General features: G+C 47.0%; 1 protein-coding gene across 6 annotated transcripts in view; it reads right to left on the bottom strand.

Annotated features, from left to right (window-relative positions):
- The window catches only part of PDE4A (phosphodiesterase 4A), a 570,117-nt gene that overhangs the window by 73,936 nt on the left and 481,993 nt on the right, over window positions 1-14,188 (bottom strand). The window contains exon 1 of one of the 6 annotated variants that reach the window (XM_069946437.1): window positions 13,651-13,691. The exons of 4 other annotated variants lie outside the window; for them this stretch is intronic. In XM_069946437.1, coding sequence (XP_069802538.1) covers window positions 13,651-13,670 — 20 coding nt within the window. In that variant the 5' untranslated portion in view covers window positions 13,671-13,691. Of the gene's footprint in view, window positions 1-7,161; window positions 7,906-13,650; window positions 13,692-14,188 lie in introns of those variants that run through there. One more of the 6 variants, XM_069946420.1, reaches the window with a different exon arrangement.

Below are 14,188 nucleotides of genomic sequence, written 5' to 3'. Positions count from 1 at the left end.
AGATTACGGGCTGCTCATAGACCATCATGGTCACTACATGTACGGTATAGAGCTGGCTTCTTGCCTTGGCCCTGTGTTAGGCCCCAGCAGTAAGCACAATACTTGTCCTTGGTTCCAGCCTGTGCAGTGTTGCTGTATACACCTTACATACAGTAAGGGGCTGTTTTACCATAAAAAGAAAAAAAAACAAAATAAAACAAAAGACAGACATCCCTAGATATACTAAATTTAATTTTGGCACTATATGGCGGTATTATATAGGATGCATAACACAGCTTTATCTTGGCACTATATGGCGGCATTATGTAGGTTCTTTAGGTGAGTAATACTGGGATACTACATAATTTGGGCACTACATTGCAGTATTATGCAGGTTATTTAGCACCCGCCCACCCACAACCCCCCCCCCCCCCCCCAAAAAAAAGAGGTGTTTATTGCCCCCGGATATAGGCTGGCATGTATACTCACTGACGATGACCGCTTTCCCGCGCCGTGTCTCGCGGACAACATCACTGCTTTTTTGACCTCACTGATTCTCCAGAGATTCTGAAGATGGAAAATCAGTGTTGTCGATGCATCTGCTGGGTCTTTAATTGGCAGTAAATGGTGGTATTATGTGGGGTTCCTTATCAGCAGGTTAGATGAATCTGACCTACTGATATCTCCCTATAGTGCATGGGGTGCTGAGGATGACGGTACAGTTCTTACTTTCATCCTCTGTGCTGCTTCCGTGTAGTTGAAACCACCGGCCCCAGCCTAATGGCTTACATTACAAAGAACTGGATGTCCTTAAAGGGGTAGTGCGGCGCTAATCATTTGTAATGTGTGTTATGTATGTGAAAGTAGGGCTGGGCGATATAAACGATATGCCAAAATATCGTCATCAATTCGGTTGACGATATGGATTTTTGGCATATCGTCATATCGCGATATACCACGGAGCGGTAGTGAATAAGCTTCTCACTTACCGCTCCGTGGTACCGCGCTGCAGGGCCTTCCGTTCACGCATTGTCAGCGCGCTAGCGTGTGACGTCAGGTCTCCCAGTGCATGCTGGGAAGAAGACGCGGCCCGTCTCGCCTCACGGACTCCCATCAGCCAGCCCTGCAGGAAAGGTAAGTAGCAGAGGGGTCGGGGGCGGGCGGCAGATGGCTTGGCATGGGGCTGATGATGGCCCTGGCTGGGGGGACATGATGGCTGGCACATGAAATGCCTGGAAAACAGTGAGGGGTGAGATGGCTGGCACCGGGGGGGCGGGGATTGGGGGTGCTGATGACTGGCGACGGGGGGCTGATGACTGGCACAAGGGGGGCTGATGACTGGCACAAGGGGGGCTGATGACTGGCACAAGGGGGGCTGATGACTGGCACAAGGGGGGGCTGATGACTGGCACAAGGGGGGGCTGATGGCACAGGGTGGGCTGATGACTGGCAAGGGGGGGTGATAACTGGCACAAAGGGGGCTGAAGGCATAGGGGAGGGCTGATGACTGGCAAGGGGGGGTGATAACTGGCACAAGGGAGGGGGGGCTGATGACTGGCACAGGGGAGGGCTGATGACTGGCACAGGATGGGCTGATGGCACAGGGGAAGGCTGATGACTGGCAAGGGGGGTGATAACTGGCACAAAGGGGCCAGCATAGGGGAGGGCTGATGACTGGCAAGGGGGGCTGATAACTGGCACAAAGGGGGCTGAAGCCTTTGTGCCAGTTATCAGCCCCCCTTGCCAGTCATCAGCCCTCCCCTCCCTTGTGCCAGTTATCACCCCCCCTTGCCAGTCATCAGCCCTCCCCTATATATTTATAATTATATATCGTGATATATCGTTATATCGTGCATGCATCAAATTATATCGTGATATAAATTTTAGGCCATATCGCCCAGCCCTATGTGAAAGGCCCATGCGTCCTCCTCCCCCCCCACGATAGACCCGGAAGTGTGGTGCCTTATACTTACCGCATTCGTGTCGACCCCCGTCCGCCATCTTGGGACGACACCATCTTCAGGAGGCCCACCGAACCGCTCCATCCATCCCTCATGCCGGCCCCCCTCTGCCGCATCACCAGCTGCTCAGCCGCGATTGGGTCGACACTTCCGGGTCTAGCGTGGGGGGGGGGGGCATTCACAGACATAACATACATTACAAAGTTGTCTAACCTTGTAATGTGTGTTATTTTGTGAATAAATGATTAGCGCCGCACTACCCCTTTAAAGGAAGTGTTTCATCACAAAATGACTTGCTGTTTAAAACAAAGTTTTTATTTTTTACATACTTTTTAGGAATTTTTGGTGATTCATTATCACCACTGGGGCCTAAACTAAGCTGAGACTTCCTGTTGTGTCTGTGGTGATAAGAGGAGGCTGCTTTAAAGTGATCTGTACAGCATTGCAGCGTCATGTGACACCAGTAGATAGAGGAGACAATAGCTGCTCCATGTGGAATGACCTCTTCACAGGTCACAGAGCGTGCTCAGTAATGTTTCACATTCATCTCAAGGGGACAGAGTCTATGTCCATGAGTCTTGCTGTAAAGCATGTCCTTAGTGCTGTTAAAAACAGCTCAGGCAAGATGGCTGCAACGTACAAAAATTAAAATAAATAAATAATAATAATAATAATAATAAAAATTAAAGTCAGAGTATAGAAACAGATTGGAATAAAAGAAGAACTTTTTGTATCTGACTCTATTTAGTAAAAGAAAATTTAGGTGACACATTCCCTTTAAAAATGTATGAAAAAAACAAAAATAAATTGGTCTGGGAGACTTTCAAGAGGCCTAGAGAAATACAGGAGCTGCAAGAATTTCTGTCAAGTACTGGTTGTGTACTGCATGTGACACCAATCCTCCTTTTAACATGGCTAAAACCTCATCTGTCGCAATCCTGTGGGAAAGGAATTATGGTATTATCTCTGTTCTATATGGCGGTACTACAAGGGCTGAAAGAAAACAAAAAACTATGTAAAAGGGGAAGTTGGGGGAGGGGGGGGCTACTCAATTTGTTGCTTAACATCATATAAAGCTAAATTATGTAAGTAATGGAGGCATTAAAGGGATATTACACTCAGAAGAACATGGCCCCCACCCCCAACAGCGTATTTTTCTCACAATTACGGCCATGTTTGACGGGTCTGAGATGATATAATACATAGCAACACTGGATTACAGTGCAGCACAATGAGTACGGTACTATAGAGAGAGAGGGGAGCACAATACCCTCTAATTCAGCAGTATGCAGGTATGAAGTGGTTTACGATAATAGCTCAAGAGCTTGCAATCAAATTGGTACGTAGGGAACATAACTACGGATGGTAACAACATGGTATGTGCGTGGATGAATACATAGGTGTGAGTGGGAGTATAATACACCCTGCTTACCGCCACATACATCAGCGGTAATATCCATGTACAGGATGGGATACGTCAGGAGTCATTACAGACACCAACATCTCATTACTGCAGAGAGTGGGGACCGAGAGTATACAGAGAGGGCAGATACCAGTATACAGAGAGGGCAGATACCAGGCCAGAGGATACAGAGAGGGCAGATACCAGTATACAGAGAGGGCAGATACCACGCCAGAGGATACAGAGAGGGCAGATACCAGGCCAGAGGATACAGAGAGGGCAGATACCAGTATACAGAGAGGGCAGATACCAGTATACAGAGAGGGCAGATACCACGCCAGAGGATACAGAGAGGGCAGATACCAGGCCAGAGGATACAGAGAGGGCAGATACCAGGCAGGAGTATACAGAGAGGGCAGATACCAGGCCAGAGGATACAGAGAGGGCAGATACCAGGCCAGAGGATACAGAGAGGGCAGATACCAGTATACAGAGAGGGCAAATACCAGTATACGGAGAGGGCAGATACCATGCCAGAGGATACAGAGAGGGCAGATACCAGTATACAGAGAGGGCAGATACCAGGTCAGAGGATACAGAGAGGGCAGATACCAGGCAGGAGTATACAGAGAGGGCAGATACCAGGCAGGAGTATCCAGAGAGGGCAGATACCAGGCAGGAGTATCCAGAGAGGGCAGATACCAGGCCAGAGGATACAGAGAGGGCAGATACCACGCCAGAGGATACAGAGAGGGCAGATACCAGGCCAGAGTAAGACATGATGATGTATCCAGGGGAAAGTATATAGAACCTCTGGGTTACAAAGTGTAAGCGACATCCAAGTCCTGCAACTAGACTACAGGTGACTATACGAGACTCCAGCCATCACTATATCCAACAATGATCTGTCCCTTATGTGTCATGGGCAAGAGTAGGAGGAGATATAGGGGAGGTTGTATGGAGTAATAGGAGGAGATATAGGGAGGATATATGGGGTAATAGGAGGAGATATAGGGGGATATATGGAGTAATAGGAGGAGATATAGGGGAGGATATATGGGGTAATAGGAGGAGATATAGGGAGGGTATATGGAGTAATAGGAGGAGATACAGGTGGTATATGGAGTAATAGGAAGAGATATGGGGAGGTTATATGGAGTAATAGGAGGAGATATGGGGAGGTTATATGGAGTAATAGGAGGAGATATAGGGAGGTTATATGGAGTAATAGGAGGATATATAGGGGAGGATGTATGGAGTAATAGGAGGAGATATAGGGAGGTTATATGGAGTAATAGGAGGATATATAGGGGAGGATGTATGGAGTAATAGGAGGAGATATAGGGAGGTTATATGGAGTAATAGGAGGAGATATAGGGAGGATATATGGAGCAATAGGAGGAGATATAGGGAGGTATATGGAGTAATAGGAGGAGATATAGGGAGGATATATGGAGTAATAGGAGGAGATATGGGGAGGGTATATGGAGTAATAGGAGGAGATATAGGAGGATATATGGAGTAATAGGAGGAGATATAGGGGGATATATGGAGTAATAGGAGGAGATATACGGAGGATATATGGAGTAATAGGACGAGATATAGGGAGGATATATAGAGTAATATGAGGAGATATAGGAAGGATATATGGAGTAATAGGAGGAGATATAGGGAGGATATATAGACTAATAGGAGGAGATATAGGGGAGGATATATGGAGTAATAGGAGGAGATATAGGGAGGATATATGGAGTAATAGGAGGATATATGGAGTAATAGGAGGAGATATGGGGAGTTATATGGAGTAATAGGAGGAGATATAGGGAGGATATATGGAGTAATAGGAGGAGATATAGGGAGGTTATATGGAGTAATAGGAGGAGATATAGGGAGGTATATGGAGTAATAGGAGGAGATATAGGGGGTAAATGGAGTAATAGGAGGAGATATAGGGAGGATATATGGAGTAATAGGAGGAGATATAGGGGAGGATATATGGAGTAATAGGAGGAGATATAGGGAGGGTATATGGAGTAATAGGAGGAGATATAGGGAGGATATATAGACTAATAGGAGGAGATATAGGGGAGGATATATGGAGTAATAGGAGGAGATATAGGGAGGATATATAGAGTAATAGGAGGAGATATAGGGGAGGATATATGGAGTAATAGGAGGAGATATAGGAAGGATATATGGAGTAATAGGAGGAGATATAGGGAGGATATATGGAGTAATAGGAGGAGATATAGGGGGTATATGGAGTAATAGGAGGAGATATAGGGAGGATATATGGAGTAATAGGAGGAGATATAGGGAGGATATATGGAGTAATAGGAGGAGATATAGGGGAGGATATATGGAGTAATAGGAGGAGATATAGGGAGGATATATGGAGTAATAGGAGGAGATATAGGAAGGATATATGGAGTAATAGGAGGAGATATAGGGAGGATATATGGAGTAATAGGAGGAGATTTAGGGGAGGGTATATGGAGTAATAGGAGGAGATTTAGGGAGGATATATGGAGTAATAGGAGGAGATATAGGGGAGGATATATGGAGGTAATAGGAGGAGATATAGGGAGGATATATGGAGTAATAGGAGGAGATATAGGGAGGATATATGGAGTAATAGGAGGAGATATAGGGAGGATATATGGAGTAATAGGAGGAGATATAGGGAGGATATATGGAGTAATAGGAGGAGATATAGGGGAGGGTATATGGAGTAATAGGAGATATAGGGGAGGATATATGGAGGTAATAGGAGGAGATATAGGGAGGATATATGGAGTAATAGGGGGGATATAGGGGGATATATGGAGTAATAGGAGGAGATATAGGGGGATATATAGAGGTAATAGGAGGAGATATAGGGAGGATATATGGAGTAATAGGGGGGATATAGAGAGGATATATGGAGTAATAGGAGGATATATGGAGTAATAGGAGGAGATATAGGGAGGATATATGGAGAAATAGGAGATATAGGGAGGATATATGGAGTAATAGGAGGAGATAGGGAGGATATATGGAGTAATAGGAGGAGATAGGGAGGATATATGGAGTAATAGGAGGAGATATAGGGGGATATATGGAGGTAATAGGAGGAGATATAGGGAGGATATATGGAGTAATAGGAGGAGATATAGGGAGGTTATATGGAGTAATAGGAGGAGATATGGGGGATATATGGAGTAATAGGAGGATATATAGGGAGTTATATGGAGTAATAGGAGGAGATATAGGGAGTATATATGGAGTAATAGGAGGAGATATAGGGAGTATATATGGAGTAATAGGAGGAGATATAGGGAGGATATATGGAATAATAGGAGATATAGGGGGTATATGGAGTAATAGGAGGAGATATAGGGAGGATATATGGAGTAATAGGAGGAGATATAGGGAGGATATATGGAGTAATAGGAGGAGATATAGGGGGATATATGGAGTAATAGGAGGAGATATAGGGGGATATATGGAGTAATAGGAGGAGATATAGGGAGGTTATATGGAGTAATAGGAGGAGATATAGGGGAGGATATATGGAGTAATAGGAGGATATATAGGGGATATATGGAGTAATAGGAGGAGATATAGGGAGGATATATGGAGGTAATAGGAGGAGATATAGGGAGGATATATGGAGTAATAGGGGGGATATAGGGAGGATATATGGAGTAATAGGAGGAGATATAGGGGAGGGTATATGGAGTAATAGATATCTGAGGACATTATAGGAGTAATAGGAGTATAGTATTGATATATATTATGACAGTATTACTCTATATTAAATAAAGTGATAACTCTCACCAGAACTGGAGGCTCCGGTGTTTGCGGAATTCCCGTATACTTCTATTCATTTGTAACTTCTTCAGGTAGGTTGGGGAAGAACACGGGAAAAACACAGGAGACTGTGGAGATTTTTCCTGCAACTTGAGACGCGGTGGTATAGGCTCGACACTGGCCGGCAGGAAAGCATCGTCCTCCTGGGAGTTGATTTTTGTGTTTTTCTCAAGGATTGTGGGTAAGACCCCCTTCTGGCCAGACACCCCCTGTACCGCAGACTCCCCCATTATAAGGGGGGACACAATGACTGGTGGATTCCTCTGGGTCCTCTGCAGGTTATGGAGTTACAGAATCGGCTGCCGCTTCCTCCAGGCATACATGGAATAAATAGCTGAGGAAGACTGCAATGAAGTGTGTGTGATCAGGAGCGAGAGACGTGTTATTCACACCCCTCACAAGAGAAAAATAGTCGCTTTTTTAACTCTCTTTCACTTCCCCCCCATTCCAATCTTCCGCTCCTCCAGCGATCTGCAGAAGGTGCTGTGTTGGGTCAGGAAGAACGTGCCCCTCTTTGCTCTTACAAGACTCAACAGGTGAGCACTGGCTCCAGGTCCCCGCCGGATACAGGGAGCGCCAGCAACTGGGAGCAAAGTTTCAGCTGTGTTTGAGGAGTGCGCTGGACGCCGGCGGAGTGTTTATAGTCCGATGAAGGTGCAAGATACTACGGAAAGTGGCCGGGTGCAGAGAAGTTCTCCTCTGTCTGACCGAGCTTCTTCCGTGTGTGAGAAAGCAGAAGAAGGGGAGAGACAGATAAGGAGAGAGGGAGGGGGAAAGGAGTCAGAGAAAGACAGAAAGAGGAAGGCAGAGGAGGAGAGTGGTAGTTATAAGGAGGGGGATAGTGGTTATACGGAGGGAAGTAGTAAGTATACGGAGGGGAGTATAAGAGATGAGGAGGAGAGTAGTGGTAATACGGAGGGGAGTAGTGGTTATACGGAGGGGAGTATAAGAGATGAGGAGGAGAGTAGTGGTAATACGGAGGGGAGTAGTGGTTATACGGAGGGGAGTAGTGGTTATACGGAGGAGAGTAGTGGTTCTAAGGAGGGGAGTAGTGGTTATACGGAGGGGAGTATAAAAGATGAGGAGGAGAATAGTAGTTCTAAGGAGGGGAGTAGTGGTTATACGGAGGGGAGTAGTGGTTATACGGAGGGGAGTAGTGGTAATATGGAGGGGAGTAGTGGTTATACAGAGGGGAGTATCAGAGATGAGGAGGAGAGTAGTGGTTCTAAGGAGGAGAGCAGTGGTTATACGAAGGGGAGTATAAAAGAGATGAGGAGGAGAGTATTAGAGATGGGGAGGGGAGTGTTGGTTATACGGAGGGGAGTAGTGGATATACGGAGGGGAGTAGTAAGTATACGGAGGAGAGTAGTGGTTATACGGAGGGGATTAGTAAGTATACGGAGGAGAGTAGTGGTTATACGGAGGGGAGTATAAGAGATGAGGAGGAGAGTAGTGGTTCTAAGGAGGGGAGTAGTGGTTATAAGGAGGGGAGTAGTGGTTATAAGGAGGGGAGTAGTGGTTATACGGAGGGGAGTAGTGGTTATACGGAGGGGAGTAGTGGTTATACGGAGGGGAGTAGTGGTTATACGGAGGGGAGTAGTGGTAATATGGAGGGGAGTAGTGGTTATACGGAGGGGAGTAGTGGTAATATGGAGGGGAGTAGTGGTTATACAGAGGGGAGTATCAGAGATGAGGAGGAGAGTAGTAGTTCTAAGGAGGAGAGCAGTGGTTATACGAAGGGGAGTATAAGAGATGAGGAGGAGAGTATTAGAGATGGTGAGGGGAGTGTTGGTTATACGGAGGGGAGTATTAGAGATGGGGAGGGAAGTAGTGGTAATACGGAGGGGAGTATCAGAGATGAGGAGGAGAGTAGTTCTAAGGAGGGGAGTAGTGGTTATACGGAGGAGAGTAGTGGTAATACGGAGAGGAGTATAAAAGATAAGCAGGAGATTAGGGGTTATACAGAGGGGAGTATAAGAGATGAGGAAAGGAGTAGTGGTTATAAGGAAAGGAGTAGTGGTTATACAGAGCAGAGTATTATAGATGGGGAGGGGAGTATTGGTTATAAGGTGGAGAGTATTGTAGTAGTTTAAGTAATATGCAAAACAGGAGTCCGTGGAGCCTCGGTTGCGAGTCTCAAAACACGGGATAGCCAGATATCTCTCGCCTGTTGCCACGGGGTGCCTCCATGATAGGGAGAGCACCAAACCACCCTGATAAATAGCCCCTTAAGTCCCACTCGGTTGCGAGTATTGGAACATAAATAGGGAAACACCAGGGTGGCCCCTTCTGTCAATGTCTAACTCAAGGTGCGAGTATTGCGATCATGACAAGGGCTTGTCAAGGCAGGCTTCCATCCACAGACAGCCATTTTGGGGTTTTTGCCCCTCGTCAGTGTGGAGTAGGATTCTGGATTTTTAGGGGCATCAGTGGAGACTCTTGATTGAGTACTTCATTGGAATTTTTTTCACTGTTCTCCTTGAGTTCAGTGATTACTGTGTTTTGTTAGCTTAAGTAATAGACATAAAAAGTATAAGTTACAGCCTGGAGAGCATTAGACCTAAGCTACCTAAGCTAAAAAACGATAAGTATAAAAAGAGGAGAGCATTAGATTTAAAGGGGTGTTCCGCTCATACATAACTTTTGATATGTTGCTGCCCATGGTGAGACTAACAATTCCTTCCATACTTGTTATTATCTATTCAGTCTCCTTCCCCCAGTTATCAGCTGCTGCTTTCTGCTGAAAACACAAAAAACTTTTCACTCCGCCTCCCCCTCCTGAGACAGTTGATGTAAACAAGTCCCTGGCAGGCTGTATCTGCAACACTGTAGCTTCTTTGTGATGCTAGGAGGGTTATTTTGAGGTCAAGTTGCTGATGAATTCACTGTGATTAATCCTCCCGGCATTACAAAGTTGCTGCAAATAAGGACCTGTTTACACCAGCTGTCTCAGAAGGGAGGGGGGAGGAGGAGGAGACGAGGAGAAAAGCTCACACATAGTTTTTTGTGTCTTCAGCAGAAAGCAGCAGCTCAGAGCTGGAGGAAGGAGACTGAATAGATAATAAGTATGGAAGGAATTGTAAGTCTCACCATGGGCAGATACTTATGAAAAAGTTATGTTTGAGTGGAATACCCCTTTAGGGTACATTCACACATACTGTATCCTCCGTGGACTTCACGATGCGAGCTTGCAGTGAAATTGTCATCCCGCTGTATGTCAAAGCCAGCTCCCTTAAACCCCCGCGGCCCAGGTACATACTTTACCAGGTCCCTGGTCTGGCTTGCTTCGGGGGCTCCTGGCGTCTCCCGGCGCTCAGCCAGTCAGTCGCGGGGGGTTAAGGGCACTGACTTTGACTTACTGCGTATACACTGCAGATACGGTACTGGTGAACGTACTCTTAAGGAGAAGAACATTAGTTATAAGGAGAAAATGTCTAAAAAAAGGTTACAAAGAGGAGAGAGAAGTGGATATAAGGTGGAAAATATTACTAATAAGGAGTAAAGTATTAGGGTTAAGGAGGATACTATGGAGTATCAGTTATAAGAAGATTATAGGGAGGAGTGTACTACAGTATGTCCCTATACACCAACTCCACCAGGACCAGGAGGAGCAGGAGATATAGCTGTAAGCAGAGGGGACGATTAGTTGGCAGCTATTGTAGGTGTATGGCCGCCTCTAGGTATGACAGTCCCTGAACACGTGCCAGGATAAAGAAAAGGTGTGAAGCTTATTAGGGTAATAACTGGATTTGTATTTGTACAGAACATGGTAGCAGGCAGTGGATGAGCCCATGTGCAGCGGGCAGTGGCATCACAGAGAGCGCTACTAGCTCAGGGAGGGGTGACCACAACTCTGAGATAATGCCAAACAGGAAAATGTGACGGTTACAGACAGATTCTCAGGAAAGTGAATGAATGGCAGGCCCACTGCTGGTGAGACAGCCGAGGACGGAAGAGCTGCAGCTAGGAGACTTCCTCTGTACTGTGCCCCTCATCATCTGATCAGACCCCCAGCATCAGCCTGCCACTGCCCTGACCAGCACTGTGACAGCCGCTTGACTAGTGTGACAGGTGGAACCCAGCAGGACAGTATAACTAGCGTCAGCTCTATACATCATGAGCTAAATATACACCGCAAGGAATGAACGCTCCATGTTTGTCCTGTAGCTGCTCAAGCACTGACATGTTGTAACCTTGTGTCTGTGTCACCTTATGGTGGGGAGGATAGACTATCCATGTCATATAGCTCACCCTGTGGTGGGAAGAGCAGACTCCACATCACATAGCTCCTCCCTCCTGTCTGTGTCACCCTGGGGTGGGAAGAGCAGACTCCATGTCACATAGCTCCTCCCTCCTGTCTATCACCCTGTGGTGGGAAGAGCAGACTCCATGTCACATAGCTCCTCCCTCCTGTCTATCACCCTGGGGTGGGAAGAGCAGACTCCATGTCACATAGCTCCTCCCTCCTGTCTATCACCCTGTGGTGGGAAGAGTAGACTCCATGTCACATAGCTCCTCCCTCCTGTATCACCCTGGGTTGGGAAGAGCAGACTCCACATCACATAGCTCCTCCCTCCTGTCTGTGTCACCCTGGGGTGGGAAGAGCAGACTCCATGTCACATAGCTCCTCCCTCCTGTCTATCACCCTGTGGTGGGAAGAGCAGACTCCATTTCACATAGCTCCTCCCTCCTGTCTATCACCCTGGGTTGGGAAGAGCAGACTCCATTTCACATAGCTCCTCCCTCCTGTCTATCACCCTGGGTTGGGAAGAGCAGACTCCATGTCACATAGCTCCTCCCTCCTGTCTATCACCCTGTGGTGGGAAGAGTAGACTCCATGTCACATAGCTCCTCCCTCCTGTATCACCCTGGGTTGGGAAGAGCAGACTCCATGTCACATAGCTCCTCCCTCCTGTCTATCACCCTGTGGTGGGAAGAGTAGACTCCATGTCACATAGCTCCTCCCTCCTGTATCACCCTGGGTTGGGAAGAGCAGACTCCATGTCACATAGCTCCTCCCTCCTGTCTGTGTCACCCTGTGGTTGGAGGAGCAGACTATATCTCACATAGCTCCTCCCTCCTGTCAGTGTCACTCTGTGGTGGGAGTAGCAGACTCAGTGTCACATAGCTCCTCCCTCCTGTCACCCTTTGGTGGGAGGGGCAGACTCCACATCACATAGCTCCTCCCTCCTGTCTGTGTCACCCTGTGGTGGGAAGAGCAGACTCCATGTCACATAGCTCCTCCCTCCTGTCTGTGTCACCCTGTGGTTGGAGGAGCAGACTATATCTCACATAGCTCCTCCCTCCTGTCAGTGTCACTCTGTGGTGGGAGTAGCAGACTCAGTGTCACATAGCTCCTCCCTCCTGTCACCCTTTGGTGGGAGGGGCAGACTCCACATCACATAGCTCCTCCCTCCTGTCTGTGTCACCCTGTGGTGGGAAGAGCAGACTCCCTGTCACATAACTAGCTTATCAGAGAACTAATACCATGTTATATATAGGCTCTTTTTCCATGGACATTGCAGTGTCACACTACATGTCCCCGTGGGATGGGGGTATTGGTTGACAATTGCCTTTATTGCCTGCTTTGTACAGTTACTATGTGATTATGCTGTGTTGTACTGGTTTAGCCTGTTACACAATTGTACTGGCTTTGAGCAATGGAGCCCATTGACTTACACTAGCATACTGTACAACATTAGGGACATTCCAGTTGGTGGCCAGATACCTGCTCTAGCCCAGCCGCGCTCTCCCCAAATCCTGTTAGAGGAGAGGGACAGAATGAGGCAGGATGAGGAGCACCTCCTTCCATTTCTGGACCTCAGTTTCATAGGATCGCTTAGAGTCCATCAGCTTCTGCCAAGTAAAGATTCTATATCCAAGAGCATCATTCCCTGACAGAAGATACACAGATTATGAGACGAGAGACTATAGCAGGGGTAGGGAACCTCGGCTCTCCAGCTGTTGCAGAACTTGCAGAAGCTTTAGCTCTGGCTGTCCATGCATGATGGGAGTTGTAGTTTTGCAACAGCTGGAGAGCCAAGATTCTCTACTCCGGGGAGCCCACAGGATATAGTGGTGGTCTGCTGCTGCTCCTATTGCACGGAGAGACGGCCAGCAAACTGTCAGCATCGGGATTGTTTCCTGTTGTATACCAGCGATCAGCGACATTGTGAATACCGGCTGATAGTTGTTTTACAACATGAGCTTTTTCATGAAGCAGTTACTGGCCGGTAAATTCCCAATAATCGGTTTGTGTTACCAGTACCTTAGGGACCTATTACACAGAGCGATAATTGGCTGAATCAGGCTGATTATTGCTCTCTGTAATAGAGGCAATGGTCATCAGCTGACCGCTTCTCTATGTCCAGACTCAAAGTCATAGGGCATTGGGCGCACATTGCTACACGTTATAGTGACAGCTGGTGACTGTTAAAAAAAAACCCTCCTACATACCTCACCACACTCCCCAACATCCTGCTAGCTTCGTCCCGCTCCTGGCACTGTGTGAGGTCACAGGCAATGTCCCAGTGATTGGCTGAATGGCCTGTCATGGTGACTGGATGAGTGGCCTGTGACTTCACACTGTGCCAGGATCGGGCCGAAGCTAGCAGGACGTCGGGGAGGGTGGAGAGAGATGAACAGACATCGCTATATACACATATATATATATATATATATATATATATATATATATATATATATATATATATATATATATATACACACGCACAGCCCTTGCTGCCAGATTATTGAGCAGTATATGAGTTCAGTAAGTAAGCTCCGATCTAGGAGATCAGTTTATGCTTACAGTGTAATAGGGCCCTTAGACTTGACCCTTCTATCCATAGAAGCAGACAATACCAGTACCACCTACACCCGCCGTGCACCCCGTTTTTGCAGTGTGCCGGCCCCTGTAGCAGGGATGTATCCTGTAGCGGCTCCAGCCCGGCCAAGCCATATGGCCCTATTCCACCGGACGATAATCGTTTGT

This window comes from Dendropsophus ebraccatus, chromosome 1 (genome assembly GCF_027789765.1).
Source record: "Dendropsophus ebraccatus isolate aDenEbr1 chromosome 1, aDenEbr1.pat, whole genome shotgun sequence".
NCBI lineage: Eukaryota > Metazoa > Chordata > Amphibia > Anura > Hylidae > Dendropsophus > Dendropsophus ebraccatus.
Note: the sequence above shows the minus strand (reverse complement) of the source record. Positions and strands in the feature narration are given on the sequence as shown.